At 41.8% G+C, this 19,599-nt stretch overlaps 2 protein-coding genes and 1 long non-coding RNA gene across 3 annotated transcripts; 2 read left to right on the top strand and 1 right to left on the bottom strand.

Annotated features, from left to right (window-relative positions):
* The first annotated feature begins 417 nt into the window (after positions 1-417).
* On the top strand, positions 418-3,424 carry LOC115691915 (septin and tuftelin-interacting protein 1 homolog 1). Its single transcript, XM_030618663.2, has one exon. It carries the CDS (start codon positions 530-532, stop codon positions 3,116-3,118), a length of 2,589 nt encoding a protein of 862 aa, XP_030474523.2. The 5' UTR covers positions 418-529; the 3' UTR covers positions 3,119-3,424.
* Positions 3,425-3,558: 134 nt separating this feature from the next.
* On the top strand, positions 3,559-7,579 carry LOC130135131 (uncharacterized). The gene is made up of 2 exons (XR_008814615.1): positions 3,559-6,529; positions 7,122-7,579. It is a non-coding gene; the product is annotated as an uncharacterized LOC130135131 (long non-coding RNA).
* A 1,096-nt stretch (positions 7,580-8,675) lies between these two features.
* On the bottom strand, positions 8,676-11,742 carry LOC115691924 (uncharacterized). Its single transcript, XM_030618672.2, has 6 exons — positions 11,437-11,742; positions 10,714-10,926; positions 10,520-10,615; positions 9,760-9,905; positions 9,158-9,377; positions 8,676-9,009 (listed from the first exon to the last, which is right to left on the bottom strand). The coding sequence occupies exons 1-6, from the start codon at positions 11,569-11,571 to the stop codon at positions 8,821-8,823; spliced, it is 999 nt and encodes a 332-aa protein (XP_030474532.1). The 5' UTR covers positions 11,572-11,742; the 3' UTR covers positions 8,676-8,820.
* Positions 11,743-19,599: the final 7,857 nt, after the last annotated feature.

Here is a 19,599-nt window from a genome sequence, read left to right as displayed (position 1 = left end):
ATAGAAATAGATGTTTATAGCCAAAAATAGGGCTGGGAAGAGAAATTCTATCATCGCGCCCTTAAATTTCTAAGAAATGTTTCTTTCAATATCCTTATGTCTATAAATGAAAAATCTACCCAATTTCATTCCCGATTATCGACATCTCATCAACCTAAATTTAAAAAAAAATCACGATAAATGAATTTTTTTCTCCTTAAAAAAATAGGGAATTATAAAAAAATCAAGAATTGTTGTTAACATCCGAGATATTAAAAACGGAAGAAGGAGGAGAAGATCCGTTAGGTTTTCCATTTCTCGGCGGTTCTTCTTGCATCGGTCTCACAATTGCTTCTTCTCGATCTCTCTCTCTCTCCACCCTCGAGCCGAGCTGCACCGTCCATCTCCGCCTCCGACCGCCGCCGCATCCGCGCCGCCAGTCGCCTCGGCATCCGGCAATCAGCGCCGCCCCCTCTCTCTCTCCCCGCCTCCGAAGCCCCCCAAACCCTAGGCGCCTTACTTCGGTTCGGTTTAACCGGGATTGTGGAAGATGGAGGAGGACCAGGAGATGGAGAGGTTCGGGATGGACAACGATTACGACGACGGGCAGTGGATCGACGGGGAGTTCTACTACCGGCGGCGGAGGGAGAAGCGGGCGCAGACCAAGGACGACGTGCTCTACGGCGTCTTCGCGTCGGGGGACTCCGATTCGGACTACGACGAGTCCTCCAAGAGGAAGCGGAGGAAGAACAAGGACCTCCTAGGTAAGGCCGATCTGTCGAAACCCGTGAATTTCGTGTCCACCGGCACGGTCATGCCGAACCGAGAGATTGATGAGAATTCGAAGAGGGAGAATGAGGATGAGGAGTCTGCTGCCATGGACGAGGATAGGCCGGGCTTGGGGGCTGGCGCTGGTGTGGGTTTGGGGTTTAAGAAGCGAGAGGATGATTTCGATGAGAACGGCGAGGAGGGGGAGAAGGAGAGTTTCTTGCCGACCGCATTCGGGCGGAAGATCAAGGAGGGAGCGGAGAGGAGGAGAGAGCAATCCAAATTGGAGAAGAAAGCGCATCAAGGAGGGGGTGCTAAGAGTGATTCTTATGATTCGGGGAATGTGGGCGGCTTTGAGAAGTACACCAAGGGAATTGGAATGAAGTTGCTCGAGAAAATGGGTTACAAAGGGGGCGGTCTTGGGAAGAACCGGCAGGGGATTGTGACACCCATTGAAGCAAAGTTGCGTCCTAAGAATATGGGTATGGGTTTCAACGACTACAAAGAAACTCCTGCAAAGGCACCTGTTGCCTCGCTGGAGCCAGAGGAAAAGAAGACATTACCTGATGTGCCCGGTAAGGAGAGGCTTTGGTCTAAGCAAGCGAAGAAGGCGACACTGAAAAACAAAGTGAAATATGTTACAGCAGAAGAGCTGTTGGCAAAGAAGCAGGAACAGGGTGTTGAAGTTGTGCAAAAGGTACTTGACATGCGTGGACCTCAGGTTAGGGTATTAGCAAACTTGGAGAATCTGAATGCGGAATCGAAGGCGAGGGAGAGTGATGTTCCAATGCCTGAGCTCCAGCACAATATAAGGTTGATTGTGGACCTGGCTGAGTTGGATATTCAGAAGATCGATAGGGATCTGAGGAATGAGAAGGAGACAGCTCTGAGCTTGCAAGAGGAAAAAGAGAAGTTGCAAGCCGAGGCAGAACTCCAGAAGAAACAACTGAATAATATGAAGGAAATAATGAATACGCTAGGCCAGATTGAGGAGGAAAAGTCAATGGGGACATTGACATTAGACTTGCTAGCCAAGTCTTTCGGTGACATGCAAAGAAGGTTTCCTGATGATTATAAACTTTGTAACTTATCCTGCATTGCTTGTTCATTTGCACTCCCTCTGTTTATCAGAGTATTTCAGGGATGGGATCCTCTTCGGAATCCCTCACATGGGTTGGAAGTTGTTTCACGGTGGAAATCTCTATTGCAAGGACAGGAATGTCTTGATATATGGGATTTGGGATCCTCTTATACCCAGTTGGTTTCAGAAGTTGTCTTGCCTGCTGTGAGAATATCTGGCATTAACACTTGGGAGGCAAGGGATCCAGAACCAATGCTTCGTTTCCTCGAGACATGGGAAAAATTGTTGCCTTCTTCTGTTCTGCAGTCCATACTGAACATGGTAGTGATGCCAAAATTGTCGAGTGCTGTGGACTCGTGGGACCCCCGTCGTGAAACTGTTCCTATCCATGTCTGGGTGCATCCCTGGTTACCCTTGTTGGGGCAAAAGTTGGAGGGCCACTATCAGATCATACGGTCAAAACTGAGTAACGTACTTCATGCCTGGCACCCAAGTGATGGCTCTGCATACACCATTTTGTCACCTTGGAAGACCGTGTTTGATTCGGCCAGTTGGGAAGATTTTATGCGCCGATTTATCGTTCCAAAGTTGCAGCTTGTCCTCCAGGAGTTCCAGATAAATCCGGCTGATCAGAAGCTGGATCAGTTATATTGGGTCATGTCTTGGGCTTCTGCTATCCCGATCCATCTCATGGTGGACTTGATGGAGAAGTTCTTTTTCGTTAAGTGGCTACAGGTGTTGTATCACTGGTTATGTTCTAACCCAGACTTCAATGAAGTTATGAACTGGTATCGAGGTTGGCGGGATCTTTTTCCACAAGAGCTGCTAGCAAACGAGAGTATCAGATATCAGCTTAGAATTGGTCTAGACATGATGGACAATGCAGCTGAAGGCATGGAGGTTGTCCAACCTGGTGTTAGAGAAAACTTGAGTTATCATAGGGTCCTTGAGCAGAGGCAATTTGAGGCTCAGCAGAAAGCAGCAGCTTATGCTCGACAACAAGCTGCTGTTGGTGCTGGTGGCACCTCTCAGATGGATGCTGCTGGGGGCATGCCTGAGATGAAGCTAAAAGAAGTCATCGAGGCCTATGCACAGCAGCATGAGTTGCTATTCAAACCTAAGCCCGGTCGGATGCACAATGGCCTTCAGATATATGGTTTTGGTAATGTGAGCATCATTGTGGACTCTATTAATCAGAAGGTATTTGCCCAAAACGAGGAAGCATGGTCTTTGGTATCTCTTGAGGATCTGCTGAAGATGCATTACAGTTCACTGGCGAAGAGACGTTAGATGATAAATTCATTGAATACCTGCTGGTTGGAGCATTGTAGGTCAGTGAGGTTGTAAATATCATGCAGAGAAAATCAAAGTTAGTGTTCTAGCTTTTCTGTGAAATTCATGATCTTGTTATCTCATCTGAAATTCACGGACGTTAACGTGACAATGTAACACAGTTTCATTTTGTCATCGAACCAATCAAGTGTTTTAGGAGATAATTGAAGTGTCGGTGAGCTTGAATGAAGTAGTTAGAGGTCTGAGCCTTTTGCTTTTGGCATCTTCTTATGGAATGACCAACATGGTAGTTATAGTGATATATGTTACTCGTGTTATAATTACATCTGATGATATCTGTAAGCTTACAGCAGCAGTATCGTTGAGTAGCCGGAAATATCTCATAGCCACTATGTAGTTTATCGGAATATTGACTTATTCATTGTAGTTTTTTTTGGTAGTCGAAGTAAGAAAGTATGTTTGGATGCTTCTGTGGGGCTTCTGGTTCCATATCAATGCTTGTCGAAATATGCCAATTACTTGTAGGTTCCCCATAGCATTTATAACGCACTTGGTTGGTGCAGTACATACAGCACAGCCATATTTGATAAGTCTCCACAACCGGCACAGTGGTAGCATAATTGGATAAATAAGGATGGACTTTGGTCATTCTTGATGTATTATATTATTTTGGCCTCCCATGATTCTCCCTTGTTGTTCCTATTATGATAGATTTGCGACTAAAATCACTTCAAATTGGTAATATTCGGGAATCAATTCTCTTTTCCTTTGTATATATATATCTTGGATCTCTTCTCTAGATATAAAGATAAATCTCAACTTCTCTCACATGATGGTAAATGCCTAGCAATTCGAGTTTTGTAGCTGTTATAGTTTAAATCCCAGTCAATGACCATCATAAGTAGCTTGAGTTGTTGAAGCTTATCCAATATGTGTCACCATACAGGCCTGAAAGTTATCTAAATATATCTATATTGACATTTAGAAAGAGCTACCATGGTCTGTTTGGAACAGGAGTTTTAAAAGGCACCTGTGAGCTGCATCTTTAGGAGCAAGCTTGTGAAGGAGTCAGTTTCACTTTCTACTTATTTTAAAGGCCTGCCAAATGCTTTACTTGAGTTCTTATAGCTTTTCAAAAGCAAAGCTTCCAAAGCACTCCCAAACACAGAGTAAGAGTTTGTTGGGTATAGTTGTGACTTTAGTGTAGTTTTATTATGATATGTTGGAACATTTGTGTTTGGCAACATTTCTTTAAAGATGCAGTGCATTGAAACTATGTGGGGAAGCTTGGTGCTACAGCAGTATGGTATTTCAGACCATGTAAGGTGACTATAGTTCCGAACTAACATTCCGGGATCTAAGAATTTGCTCATTGTTATTACGTATCCATTCTAATCTCTCTTTCTTAACATCGAGCATAGAATTGTGGGGACAAAGAGTTTAATTTTTTAGCATAGCTTGCTACTTCTGAAGTATATTGCCGGTTAGATGTCTAAGACCCTTTATTAATTCATGCGCTGTAATGCAGGAAATCTACTGTTGGGGCCTGCATCTAGAATATAGAATTCAAATGGATGGAATAGAATTTTGAATGTCCATTTGTGAATTTGTTATTTTCTATTTGTTTTATTCTTTTACATCCTACCTTTTGAATTAATCATTGCAGTTTGATCTGTTGGTAGCTTTCTTTCTACATAATATTGTATATGTATCATTGGACTTAGCATTGGATTTGGTGAGAAAATGTGGAAAAAATTATAAGATGTGTTAAGTTGAGCAAATTTTGTCCCAGAGAGCAGGCAAGTTTCTTCCCAGCAACCTGCATGTGCAGTTTTTTTTGCAACCCTTTGCTTTTTGCACCTGTGAGTACAGTTCTTGCTCCAATTCTTTTTTCCTTTTTGTTTTGTTGGGTAGGATGTAACCTCACTTCTTTCCCTTCAGAGATGGCAATTGATTTGGCAGTTTTGTATTCCTCTTTCTTTCAATTTTACAGCTTCCAATGCGGTGTCCTGTTTCTTTCTGCATCAGTATTTGCTTTGAATATTTTGTTGGTCTGATGACACGTATATTTTTTTCTTCCAAACTAACTTACCATCCTTAAGCGAGGTTGAATGGTTATTCATGCATATCTTTCATGGTAGATAAAAATTGTTACAGATTCTTCCATTTGAACTGTCTTTTCCGATTTCCCTTTTCAACATTCTGTTTTAGGAAGGCATTTTGGTGAGAGTCTATGTTCTGATTTTGGTCTGGTATGTCATGATTCATGCTTAAGGAATCTGGAATGTGTGTGTATGTGTGCGTCTTTTGACTTTTCTTGCAACTCTACATCCTATTATCAGAAGGAATTTTGGTGAGCGTGCGTTCTGATTTTGGTCTGGTTATGTTACGATTCAATCTTCAGAAATATGGAGTGCCGATGATTGGACATTTAGACCACATAGCATGTCACCTTTAATTTCCTTTAAAAGGTTGATCATTCTTTGTGTTTTATGAATGTACATAGAATGAGCTGTGAAATGGGATTTAATTTTTAGTATAGTTGATTGATAAATACAATGTCAGTGGTGAAGTTACATTAGCTTGTGCATAAGAAATATTTGTTTGTAATCCATTCAAAAGTTTCTACGGTGATTGCAATTAATGCTCCATTGAGGAATGCTTCCCAGGAACAATCAAGCGGCGGAGGACAAGTTGGAGGCTTCTTACTTCTGCCACTTGCAGGATGAGGTTATGCATTGACTTAAGTGCTCTCTAGCTGTTCAACTGAATCTCCTTTTTAGTATGATTTGCCAGAAAAGTATGTCTTAGTTTAACCATAATTTCTTTCAGATGTGAAATCTCATTATAAAAGAGAGCCTTTTCTGTCTTTCTGAGATTTTCCGCATGGTTGACTGTTGCCCATTTTCTTACTTTCTGCTAAAATCCCCTTTAAGAGGGTGGTGTCCTTTCTTTTGTGTCACCTTTGAACTTTTCCACGTGTCAACATTCGATATGGTCGACTTCTTTTCCAGGTGCCAAAAATTCTATGTTTGAGCCTCTCGCTCGCTTTTTGGCAGGCCACTTACCTGGTTATAAAGTTTAGAGATACTTCGTGGGCTCGGGGCTTTACCGAACCCACAAATGCCAGTATGATTGCTCCAATTTCTTGTCAGTTGATGCAATTGCCTTTGAATTGCGGCAAATACACAGCTCATTTGATAGATTCAAAGTCCCAGGAGCCTTTGCCACTAAGCCACACACTGTTATTTCTTGTCAGCAGGCAAATCCCTTAGTCGCGGTTCATGAATGGAGTCAAGTTTTGCAACCTCTTCTACCATCCTATATATTGTCGTCTTTTCATTCTGTGTTGGAATACTGCAACAGTCGCGTGAATTGTCCAGACCTACGTGAGAAATTTTTGAGATGGTAATGGATTTAGTGTCTACGACTTGATAGTATATACTTGATTGCTACTTTAGACAATTATTGCTCTCTCTAGATTGAACCAATTGTGTTCTGAGAAACCGCGTTGGTTGTATCTTGTATATGCAACCCTCTTCAAAGATTTTACTGTCTGTGATCTCCTCAGCACTTGGTTTCCTTATGTGAGATTCAAGCCCTGCGCAGCTCCTGCACCCATCTCAGAAAAGTCGAGTAGTATTGCTTTTAAGTATGGTACTTTTGTTATGCAGATTTTGATTTTTTTTAATAGCTATAGGACTAGGTTCAGATTATCTCATGATCTATTATTGCACCGATCAGTTTTCCTTTCTTTGATTGGTTAAAGCTGATTTATGTAATTAGTGGGTCTTACGTCTTGGTGAAATGTGATATCTTAGGCAAGTTTACCTAGTGGAACTCCCCGAGTCTCTGTTATCTTTTTGAATTCTCTTAGGTTCTCATTTAACTCCTGCATGAAATCCTGAGCTCCATTACAATTTGTCACATTTCCTCGGGAATTTGCACTTATGAGCGGCAAATATTAAAACCACAATTTCCACTTTCTTCCTGGGTGTAGGATTGAGGTTCTGGTTATAGCTGGAGATAAGACAGCAGTGCTTGGGAAGCATCGGCCTTGGAAGCTCCTGCTTGTACGGGCTTCTTGAAAGATGGCAGTGGGGTGTCCTCCTTTACATGCTATGTACTTGATTGACGCTGCCTCCACACTGGTGTTCCTTAGGAATTTCCCCATTTTGAACAATATGATTGTGTCTTATCATGACCTGTCAAGCTAGTGTCAGCAGGGTGTAAAACTATATTAAAATCCTCAACGACGATTTAGAAGTTTGAAATTCTCGACAGGGTGTTTTGAGAACACAATTTGTAGTCATATGTCATCGAGAAACGCAAGGATGAAAGTGAAATGGTTGTTGCGTTGTTGGCACTTTCTTTTATAACCTAAGCTGATGCATTTTGTACAACTAAAGAATCTAAGCACAAGATGCTGTTGCTATTCAATTTTTGTCATTGCAGCTATTCACCTGAATTGGTTGCTTAACTGAAAACGGACAGACACAATGGCATGGTAAGTCGATGTCGCACAATGCAACTTCAGCGGAAAGTTACTGACGTTGTTTTAACATTGGAAGGACAACATTCTCTTTCCTGTTTGTCTTATGTTATTTTCCTCATCAAGGAAGGCTAGCCCTCATGCACACGTTACGGCTGTACTTTCTCATACATAAATGAGAAAAGGGGGACCAAAATCTCAACTGACAGTGTTGATGTAGACCAAGAAAAGATAGGCAGGTGTAATGGGAATTGCAAGTGATTTTGTGTCGTAATAATGCTGAATGCAAAGACCGTTTGTTCTCTCGCTGCTGCGTAACGAAATCGGCTCGGACTCAATTGCTTCAGATGGGCGAGATCACTAGGCAAATACGAAAGAAAGGAAGGAATAAGAAAAGAAACTGATTAGGGCTGCGAAGGCACAAAAAGAGAGGTTTTCACGTGATTTTTTGTTAAAGCTGCCTTTAATGCTTCTATTTGTTTCTTCTTTCTTGGTAAATGGAGGGTGATCTTAGGAATGATATTTCTTGTACACGGGAGGAACTTCAGTTCTGTACGGCTCATTCAGTCTGAAATTGGGGACAGAGTGCAAGTAGTTCCTCTTAAGGTGTAGAGATGATGGAGACAATGCTCTGAAGAGGGAGTACTCAGTGAGTTGTTTCACGGGAAGATTGGTGAAAATTGGTTGAGTCAAACGTAAATTCTAAGCTTGATTAGCTGCTCTTAATCTTCTACTAATCAAAGTAGAAAGATGATAGAGAAGATAAAGATGCCTGCAGTCCTTATGCTGTACTCCTCTGGAAAGGCTGATGAATTTGCTAGTGAGATCATGGACTCAAAAAGTCGCACTTCTTCAAAAGTGCCTCTTCCAAAACCATAAAGATTGCCAAAGCTTAAGGTAACCGAGAAAGCAGGATAATGTCCTGAGAAGAACTTTGTGGCTGCCTTTTTATCAAGTTCTCTGAAGTATGCTATACAAACTCACTCGATTTAGTCTATCAATTATTTCCCTAATTCTTCTTCCATCCTAAAGTCAACATTGCATGCAACAAAAGGGGGTGGATTGCCATTGAAATCACAAGAACTATTTCATTGGGCGGAACTGATTGCAATTACAGAATTTCTGCTTCATCTGAGGGTTTATTTCTGTACAATCATTTGAAAGGAATTACACCTTGTACTCCAGAGTTTTGGCTCAAAACATTATGTTAAATTGCACCAAACCGTTGCTGAAGAAGTAGCTGAGCACCTTCAACTAATCTCCTCACCACTTCCCTGGCAGGCAGAATCTCCTTGATAAGCCCTACGCCTTGCCCCGCATACATTGCCATGCTTTCTATGTCACCGGTGGTCGTCGAGTTTGGGACCGTCCCTGTAAAGCGATGTATTTGCTTCTCCTGTTCGAAAAAAATAAGCGGATGTTCTATCAAGCTATAACTTACAATGCTCAAAGTGATTAGAGTAACAGCGATATTTTCTCGTTTCCAGCATGAGACAGTGATCTTGATTGAGAATGCAATCTCGCTATTAGATATCGAATCTCACCACTCCATGTACTGTCGATCGACCGATTATGGGCTGGTTCACCTCACTCTCATTGGGAGGAAGAGATCTCCAGTCATTGAAGAATGGTGTTTTCAGGACACGTTGCGGTGCCCCCGGCCACCGCGCCCTCCCAAAAATGTCTGTGTACTCTGTTTGGTCATACTCAACCAACTTCCTCTTGTATAGAGGGTGCGCATTACTTTCTTCTGTAGCAAGAAATCTGCGAATGGATAAACATTGCAGGGTGATCAAATCAACTCCAGTCCTGGTTTCCATCAATCCACGACATGTAACATAACAAAAATTGGTTGACCTCATTCAGATCATTATCTAGCTCTATATTTTGCTCATGCGACTCCAGGTAGTATTTCCCAGATGTCAAAGATTATATTCTAAAGGATATTCTGATTCTAATTCTACAATTGATCTTTGGATTCCTTTTCTTTTGCTTCACAGTTTCTTGGTCTGAATATGACTCTTCATGCAAAATAAACTTTACCGATGACGCTTGAGAGCAATACTCAGAGCTAAGGAACATTAATTTGCATTGACAATTCATAAGGATCTCACAATTCAGTCACTGCTATAGCAGTATTACATACCGAGTGCCAATGCAGACACCTTTTGCTCCAAGAGCTAAAGCCGCAACGTAGCCACGTCCATCCACAATGCCCCCGGCAGCGATCACTGGTATATTTTTGTCTCCAACTATATCCACCACCCTGGGCACCAAGGTAATCAAAGCATCCTGACAGATTTGAATAGGGCAATCATCCACAACATGGTGAGGAATACGATTGACGATACAAATTGACAAGAAATTACAGAATAAGTTTATCTTCAGATTGCTTCAATGTAACACCAATTTATATCAATACTCCAACTCTCCTATTAATTGAATATCAAACACCATAACATGATGTAATATCGTAGAGGAAGATACTTATACAGTCACATCCAGAAGTTCTCTGATAAGAAACGAGCACCAAGTCCAGGATGTTGACAGAGACTTTGAGTGAGCTTCCACATCAAGTTTTGAAACTAGCGCTTGTTTTGAGGATATTAACTTACTTCCACGATGTAATTAGGGCCATTTACAAAAGCAGAAGAGCACAGTAAACTTAATCACAAAATATCGCTAATTGCCAAGGTTCCTTTAATATGAAGAAGCAAATTCCTATCTCAAATGCAGACAGTACAAGAGAGAATGTACATGTTTAGTCGCTACAAAAATATGAATTATGGTAACAGACTAAGAGTTGTAGTGCAACCACTCATACCTGCTGATGGCAACATATCTTATGCAACCAATTGGGTGGATCAGCTAAATTACGATTGAACAGCCAAAACAAAACTCTGTACCTGGCCAATAATATGTCCTCCAGCTTCACGCCCTTGGACGATGATCGCATCTACACCAACATTGATAGCCCTTTTGGCCTCTTCAAAGCTACCAACCTGAAGGTTGTACAAGAAGAAGATGTGAGGAATCAAATCAAATAGATTATATAAAGATTCTTTTTAAAGAGAGAAGGTTGCTAAGATCAATCACTTACTTGAGGCACAACTTTGACTCCGACTCGATGAGCTCGTTCGACCAGCTCCTTTGTACACTCGCCCCAGTAAAGCTGGAGCACATCTACCTTTTCATCAAGTATCACCTTCAGGTTTTCTCCATGGGGAAATGCCAGAACAACACCTATCCCAAATGGCTTATCGGTCAAGGACCGCGTCTTCCTAATCAGCTCCCTCACATGATCCGGTGCCTCCTGAGTACATGCCAATTTCGAGAGAAAAAAGCAAACTCACCATCCAAAAACACGGCAAAAAAAAGAAGAAGAAGCTAGGCTCAAGCATGAATACGGATCACTAGTCCAAATTCGGATTTAAAATTCGCCACGTCGCTTTAGAACCTAATATCGTAAATTAGTCCTGCCACTAGTAGCATTACTCCTCAAGAACTAGTGTTGTAGTTAGGCCATCAATCCGTCCCCATTCAGCGAAACGCACAACTTAACGTTTCCAGGTCAGTGGTGACCGAAAGGGCCAATGATGTGGAATTTGGGAACGCATTTGCTTTGGCAATGGATCATCTGATTTCCTTTTAACTCCCTAAGACAGGTTCTGGGTCAAGATTGAAACACCCAAGTCAAGAATCTCTCTCGCGTCTGCTTTAGGACACAACCCAACAACATATAAAGACTAGACGGATCCCAGACGCTCTCGGATCAAAGCTCAAAAGCATGTTCCAAAGAAACATAGATGCATAGGAGCGTTACCCAGTCAGGAGCCCTGAGGAGGCCAAGACCACCGGCGTTAGAGACGGCGGCGGCGAGCTCCGGCCCTGAAATGTCCGGCCCCAGCGGCGCCTGAACGATCCCGTAATCGCAACCCAGTATCCCTCTCCACCCCATCTCTCTCTCCCTCCCTCTCTCTCTCTCTCTCCGTGGGAAGAGGTTGGTCAAGATCAACCCATCAATCAAACGAATATAAAAAGAGAGAGAGGAAGGTACAGAGAGGCGGCTGCTAGCGGTAGCGGTCAAGCGCAAGAGGACAGATAAGAGTGAGAGTAGCAGCAGGAAGCAAAAGGCGATCTCCTCTTCTCCTCTCTCTCTCTCTCTATGATTGCCTCATGTTTGTACTGATCGCGCCGCTCCGAACGTAAGCGAGGACGTCTCGACGTTCCGACATTTCTTCAGTTTTTTCAATTCGTGGCAGTGTTCGGAGCAGGGTTCTTCAAGGCACGCCGCGTCCCACTTTTTCCCCTTTAGTACGTTTCCTAGATTTGAGTAAGGAGTGAGCATATGGGACCGAACCGGGAACCGCTTAGAATCGGATTCTCTCTTTAGTACGTTTACTAGATTTGAGTTAGGGGTGAGCATATCGAACCGACCGAACTGGGAGCCGCCCGGATTGGCTGGTTCTGGTCGGTTCTGAGAGGCCCGGTCCGGTTCTAGGTTCCTATTTTTGGAACCGGTGACCAGTTGGTCCCGACCGGACCGACTATATATATTTTTAAAATTTTTTTTAAATCTGAAAAGGAATAAAGCCTAATCTAATTCCTCTCCCAATTCCCTTTCCCCCACTTCCAGTTTCCTTCCTATGTCTGGTTATAGCATTTTGACCGAGCACAATCTAGTCAGAAACTCCTCTCCTCTCTATATCTGCTTCCAATATCCCAAAGCAAGATCGTCCAACCGGCCACCTTCGAACTTCGACTTCTTCGTCCTCCCAGTAGCTCCCGATTCACTCCTCCAAGCAAGCAAACTCCCAAGAAGAACAAAACCCAGAAAAACATTCGCTTCACAAAATGAAAAGCTCCAAACTCTTCGAGAGAGATAGAGTATCGACTCGCAAAGATTTTTCGAAAGCTGTTTTCATGTGCTCCTGGCATTTCTCTGCATTTTTCCTTCAATGTTTGCGAAAGATATTTGTGCATGTGTTCCTCCTCCTCCTCCTCCATCTTAATCTGCATTCTATGTAAAGTGGAACCGGACCGGACAGGACCGCGCCCGGTCCCAAAAATTGGGAACCAGGAACTGATCACCCCTAATTTGAATAATACTTTGGCCATTTTAGAGTTTGCCGGGTCCAGTACCCAGCTCAAAAATCTCTGTTCCATTTCGTCCGATTACAAATTGATTGCATCTAAGTCAGCCGAGGCGGGCGGGCCGGATCTCGATTATGGAATCGCTCGCCGAGTTCGCCTGTTTTCCCTTTTGGGCCGACCGAGCTTGACCGGCCCTGGACAAGTTCGGCAAGTCATCAGGTCCATGATCATCTATTGGGAATATTAAGTGCGCCGAATTTTTTAAAAATCGTGGCTAGTGGTGTATTTAAACAAATATCTCGCATGGTATTTTGGTAATGGCCCGCCCTATATCCACATCATATACAGTTCCATACACAACCAAGCTAAATACACTTCTCTCTCTCTCTCTCTCTCAAAACAAGAGCTCGAAACAAAATCATCTTTGTAAACATGAACCCAAAACGAAATCGTCTTTGCTCTCTTTGCTCAAGGCGTCTTCCATTTGCCAATGTCTTCTTCGATTACATTTGTCCACCTAGAGAGAGTGATATAGATGAAACTTGCAAACAGTTACCTGCCTGTTGTGAAAATACTCGTTGTTCGTAGTTTTCATGCTGCTGTCGCTTTTAGCCTCGCTTTGGAAATAGCTTCTATGATTTAGCTCTATGCCATCTTAATCGAACATCCTGACTATAGATACGAAATGTAGACGGAAAACTTTTCAAGGCTCGCGGATATCTAAAATTCATTTGGGAAGATTCTCTTCAGTCGAATAAGCAATCAGAAATACTTTCGATCTGCTAATAATCGAAACATGCAATGAAGATGAGTGCAGATTACAAAGAAGGAAAAAAAAAAGTAAGCCAACTAATAGATTCACACGTCATTAGGGCTTCGTTTGTTTTGCGGAAAATGGATAATTTGAAAAATATTGTTCTAAAAATGATCGTTTGCATCGTTTAAAATAAATAGTCAATGAAAAAAGTTTTTCTAATCGACAACAATCTATGTCTAAATATTTTCATGAATGATGAAAAATATTTTTCGTTCAATTATTTTTATAAGTGATACAAGCAGTCATATTTAGGAAGATGCTTTCCAAATATCTATTTTTCGTGAAATAAATAGAGCTTAAACTTTAGGTCTTATAAAAAACCATCAACTTTAGGTCTTGTCCCAATTTTACCCTAAACTTTTTTTTGTCCTATGAAAAACTCCCAATTTTACCGCACAGTCCCAATTTTACCCTAAAATTTTTATAGTCTCATAAAAAACCACAAACTTTTACTTGAGTCACAAATATGCCCCCATTAACTCTCCGTCCAAAATTTCACGTTGATAACTGAAAGATGGAAAACTTTCAAGCACGAGCTGTTCAAGCTTCATGAGCGCTCTCCGACTGCGAAAGATGGAACATTCGCAAGCACGAGAGATTGACGAACGCAAAATCACTAAGGCCGATTTTGACGGAGGGTTAATGGAGAGTAGATTTGTGACTCAAATAAAAGATAGCGATTTTTTCTAAGATCAAAAAATTAGAGTGAAATTGAAATTGGACCTAAAGTTGGGATTTTCGTATGAGATAAAAAAAGTTTAGGGTAAAATTAATACTAGATCTAAAGTTAAGGATTTTTTATGAGACAAAAAATTTATGGTAAAATTGAGGCTAGACCTAAAGTTGAGGGTTTTTATGACACCAAAATTTTTTTTTAGTAGAATTGGGATAAAAATTAAAGTTTGAGATTTGTTTTTAGTATTAGGCCCTCAAATAAGGGCCTTAAGTAATCAACATAGTTTCAAAAAAGGTCTCAAACTCATCGGCGGCGAGCACATACTTTTCACATGGCATTTTCCAAGCAATGATTAAGGCCATTTTCGTCCAGAAACATTTTCTTATTTAGTTTTCTTTCTTTTTCTTTCTTCTTTTCTCTCTTCATCATCTTCTTCGTTCTGTGTTTTCTTTCCCGGCAATTACTTCGTCAGTCGCACGAGCTTGACAGCGATTATCGTTGTGCTTGGGCTTGAACGGTGGCTAGTAGCAAGTGGTTAGAGGACGTGACTACTCCTGCAACACAAAATCGAGCCCTAGGGCTGGATTATCAGCGGTGATTCGTGTGATCCACAGCCATCTGGGTTCGAATTTAATCAGGCTGGTTCCGGGCATTGCCAAGGTGAAGTGTAGCTTTTCGTCGAGACTCGTCGCCACCATGCGTTTGCCAATCATTGCTGGGTTGTCATTGAACCAGATTGAGAAAAGGACAGCAATCTGGAGATCGTCGTGCAGAGAGTGGAGAAGAAAGTGAACTAAGAGACCTCTCTCGGTGGAGGAGAGATGACGGTGATGGGTGAGTAAGATCGTGAGTGGGCAAGAGATTAAAATACAAAAGAAAATCGCGAAAGGGAAAGGAGACTGGGAAACAGAGAAAAATCTACGGAAGAGCTGAGGATTCGGGTGCATCGTGAGGTGGCCGAGAGAGGAAGAGCAAGAACACAGGGGTACATATTCAAGAATTTTGGTGTCCATTCCCTCGAAAGCACGACCAGACTTGAAACTCCTGCATCATTCCGTGGCCCAGGTGCGAAAGGAAGAAGGGAGAACGAAGGAGAAGAAGATGATGAACACACAAAGGAAGAAAGAAAAAGAACATCTTTGGACGAAAATGCCCTCCGCCTGGCGAAGATTTGTTCGACCGATCAACTCGGGCCTTTATTTGAGACTAGTTGACCAGCTCAGGCCCTTATTTAAGATAGTGTCCAATCTGGGCCCTCTCTTGAGAAAAAGGACTCCACTTTACATCATTTTTTGAAATTTTCCCCATATAGTATAGAGTAGAAAGAAATTCAATATTAAAAAAATATAAATAAATAAAAACGAAAATTTTTGCTATTTTGAATTATATTTTTATATTAAAATTCAAAAAATTATTTATTAATTTAAGAAGTTTGTTATTCAAGAATATTAACTTTTATACCAATATAAAAATCTTATCCACCATTATCCCACCGGAAGATATATTTATCCATGCAATATCCCCTTAAGGAAAATTTCAAATAAAGACCTGAAGTGCCTTCATTTTCTCAAATAAATTGCCGAAGTGGACTTTGTGTGAAATAAGGACCTGAAGTGCCTATTTTTGTTTCAAATAAGGGCCTAACTTTCTGAATGGTGAGGGCATTTACGTCTTTTAACTTTTTTGAATTCTTTTCCTTTCTTTTCTTTTTTTCCTTTTTTCTTTCTTCTTTTTCTTTTTCTGGTTTCTCTTTGTGCTTCCCCGCCGGCCACCGGCGAAGCCTGGGGAGGGCTGGGCGAGGGTGGCCTAGCCGGCAACAGATGAGGGACGACCTTGCCAATCATGGGTGAGTCGGCCCTCGCCAGCTGCCGGCGAGGGATGGCCTCGTCGGATCTCGACGAGGCGACCCTTACCCTGGGCGAGGCCGCCCTCGAAAGCCATAAGCGAGGGCCGGCCTCGCTTGGGCGACGAGTGGCTAGTGAAGCCCGAGGAGGGCTGGGTAAGGGTGGCCTCCCCGGCAACAAGAAAGTGAAGACCTCGCCTGGGCGAGGCCGCCCTCGCTGACCATGGGCGAGCCGGCCCTCGCCCAGGGCAAGGGTCGCCTTGCCAGATCAAGCGAGGGCGACCCTCGCCCAGCCCTTCCCGGGCTTCACCGATGGCCGGGCAACCGGTCACCGGCGAAACAAAGAGAAGATTAGAAAAGAAAAAAAAAAGAAAAGAAAGGAAAAAAGAAAGAAAAGGAAAAAAATAAAATTATCTAAAATTAAAATTATTTTTGGACGAAAATGCAATTGACCTCGCCGGTCGCCGGCCGGAATATTTTGCCGTTCGGTAACTGGCGAAGTCAAGCCCTTATTTGAAGCCCTCATAGTCATTTCAAGCCATTATTTGAGACTAACATGTTACTTCAGGTCCTTATTTGACTCAAAGTCAACTTCAAGCTCTTATTTGAGAAAATGATGGTACTTCAGGTCCTTATTTGAAATTTTCTCTATTTTCCTTATATCCGACTTTATCTTATCTTGAGCAGAAACCAAACATATGATAACTTATCATATCTTGATTCTAATTCTAGTTACCAAATCTAGCCTTTATGATTGGGGGCTCTCCATTTGTATCAATGCCTCTTATACATATGAAGACATACCAAAAATTTATAACTATTCTTTCTTGAATATGATATATTTTTCAGGAACGCAAAGCTCATTCAAGGTCATTATTATCCCGAGGATTTGACATTTTTTATGTTTGAGTTGAGATCAATGCCATTAATGCCCTCAATTTTTCAGCACTAAATTTTCAATTTTATCAATATTGAAAATGAAGATAAGATATGCTTAATAATAAGTGAATATTGAATGCCAAATAATACTAGTTTGGTAACTAATCTGGAGAACTTTTAATGAGTTTTTGCAAAATATTTAGCAAGATTCTGAGTGCCAATAGATGTATTTTTCTATTGAATGAATTAAGTGGCCTTTCGTTACCTAGCAAATTAGTGATTTTCTGAATTAATTAAACCTTATAAACTTAAACTAGTCATGATTATTGAATGTGTTTAATTTTATTGATTGCCAAATATTTTAGTTTTCAAGACTTAATCGAGTTACCAAGCAAACTGTAAATTTGGAAACTACTCTCCTTGGATTTACTTTCGGAAAGCACCATTTTAATGTATTGTAGCATAGGTGAAAATTTTGATAACTATACATAAAATTTAAATTACCGATCACCTTGAAAGTGAAATTCAAATATTAGATAATTTATGCAGGCTTTAAAAAACTTAAATGTGTGATAGTAAATTCTTTTATCATAAAAAAGGTGGAAATAGGCAACAAGCAGACATCAAATTCACAGTGGTTACGAAATATTGAGTTTGAGCCACAACTTTTCAATCAACCTGTAAGGCCGCGTTTGGTCGACCGGATAAAAGCCAGGATAGGATATGTTTTATCCTATCCTGTGTTTGGTGGTGGTCCAGGATAGGATAAGGTCGGATATAGACCGGATATAGCCCGGATAAAAAAATCCGAGGGGGGAGGTGGGATAGACCTGGATAGGATTTCTAATGTCTATTTTTTCAGAAACCTTACGCTCCACTCGCCGTCATCTTCATCCCCACACCTTGTGCGCTTTCACCAAAAAAAATTATCGGCTTTTTTTCCTTCACCGACTCCTCCGAACCCGTGAATAGCAACAAAAAAAAAATTTATCCCATCCGACTTTAAATCCGTAGTCCACCAAACAGTGGATATGATATGAAGAAATCCCAGGATTTCTTATCATATCCTATCCAGTCCTATCCTGTTTAGAAATCCGGACGACCAAACGCAGCCTAAGTGTTTGAGTATGCCGGGCCAAAGGATCTTCTATAAGAGGACTTGATGGTGATCTCCGTGTGACTCTTTTATATTGGGCATCCACGTTCCCGCTACGTGAGAAAGTATCTCATTAACTTAAACAATCGACTTATTATATATTTTCTCACATATTTCATAAATAAATACCATATATTGGATATTACCAATAGCAATTAATCATCATTTATAGCATTTTGCATTTTTTATGATTAATGTTGTTAAACAGGTCGACTACCGCCCACAGCGGCTGCGTTAGCTTGCGCTCTAGTCCCCCCACGAAGGAATCAGAGTTCGAACCCCAGCGTAGTCGTTAGGGATTCTTAAGTGTGGCGCGTGATGGTGGGTCTTGCGCTAGCGTCACTCCAGGTTTACCCCTCCGGCTGTCGGCCGTGCGGGGGTTCCTGGGTTATCAAAAAAAAAAAAAAAAACAGGCTCATCTCCTCGCTTCCGTCCGGTGGCTGCTTAAACTGAGAGGTGTACAGAGAGAGAGCGAAGACGAGCTTCGATGGAGTCAACCATATCCAAAACTCTCGCTTCCGCCTTCATCGCTCCGTCAGACTCTGCTGCATTTATGCTGACCGCATCCGCAGCCCAAGCTTCACTTCGGCCCCGTCTCTGTCTCCTCCGACGTCTGCGAGGTATCGTTTGCAGTGCATTTCGAGCTCCGCTGCTCCTTTTGGTGCCTTCGGTGGACGTGGAGGCGGCGGCGGAGTTGACGGTGAGGATGGGAAGGCGAAATCGGTCATGGATGGAGCCGAGGAAGCCTTAGCTGTATCCTCTGACGTCATAATTCTCACGTCAGCGTAAGCCTCTCTCTATATATCTCTCGCACTTTATGTGAATGTTCAAGCTACACAGCTTCGATTTTGTCTATGCACGTTCAACTTTCCTTGCGTTATATTGCTGAAGATTTTATTCCGTGGTGCATGTCATGTTTTGTTTGTGCGGTCACTTGAATGTCTCTGTTTCATCTCTGCAGGGAATGACTTGTGGGAAATGTGCAGCGAGTGTGAAGAGAATTTTGGAAAATCAAGTGAGTTTACCATTGCACTTGTGTTGCTATTATACTCTGAGGTACCCAGGATCGTTCATTTTTCATATGAAAAGTATCGTTATCATGAGTGACGCAATTTGTCCTCTCATAAATGTAAAGAGAAATTATCTCTTATGTGGTGGAAAGAAGTGCAGGAGAAATGGCTTTCATCATTTTTTGTGGTAAGATTTGAACCCTGTGTGTCTTCTCTTCTGCTCGAACTTTGGACAGCCATAAGTATCTGCCGCCAGCGTCAATCCTACAACCAAGACAGCAATTGTATGGCCTGTATCTGAAGCGAAGGCTGTAACCTAATTGGCAAGAAGAGTTGGGAGAAACACTTTCAAAACACTCAAATTGTGGCTCAAGTCTAACCCTCAAGGTAAGCAGTTTTATTCACCATCTTCTTGTTGCAATAGAAAGAGGTTTCGCTGACATTGTTGAACAAATCATTGGCGCATATAACTTACCTTTTATCACATATTTTCTGTGTCGATGACTCCATG

Source organism: Syzygium oleosum, unplaced genomic scaffold (genome assembly GCF_021117445.2).
Source record: "Syzygium oleosum isolate NSW1041296 unplaced genomic scaffold, Sole_v2.1 Sole_v2.27, whole genome shotgun sequence".
NCBI lineage: Eukaryota > Viridiplantae > Streptophyta > Magnoliopsida > Myrtales > Myrtaceae > Syzygium > Syzygium oleosum.
Note: the sequence above shows the minus strand (reverse complement) of the source record. Positions and strands in the feature narration are given on the sequence as shown.

Bases quoted from the DNA above. Each gene is read 5' to 3' on its own strand.
- LOC115691915 (XM_030618663.2), top strand. From the start codon at position 530: ATGGAGGAGGACCAGGAGATGGAGAGGTTCGGGATGGACAACGATTAC.
- LOC115691924 (XM_030618672.2), bottom strand. From the start codon at position 11,571: ATGGGGTGGAGAGGGATACTGGGTTGCGATTACGGGATCGTTCAGGCG. The intron at 10,616-10,713 runs GTAAGTGATTGA...TACAACCTTCAG, and splicing joins GAGTCAAAGTTGTGCCTCAA to GTTGGTAGCTTTGAAGAGGC. The intron at 9,378-9,759 runs GTATGTAATACT...ATCCATTCGCAG, and splicing joins GGTGTCTGCATTGGCACTCG to ATTTCTTGCTACAGAAGAAA.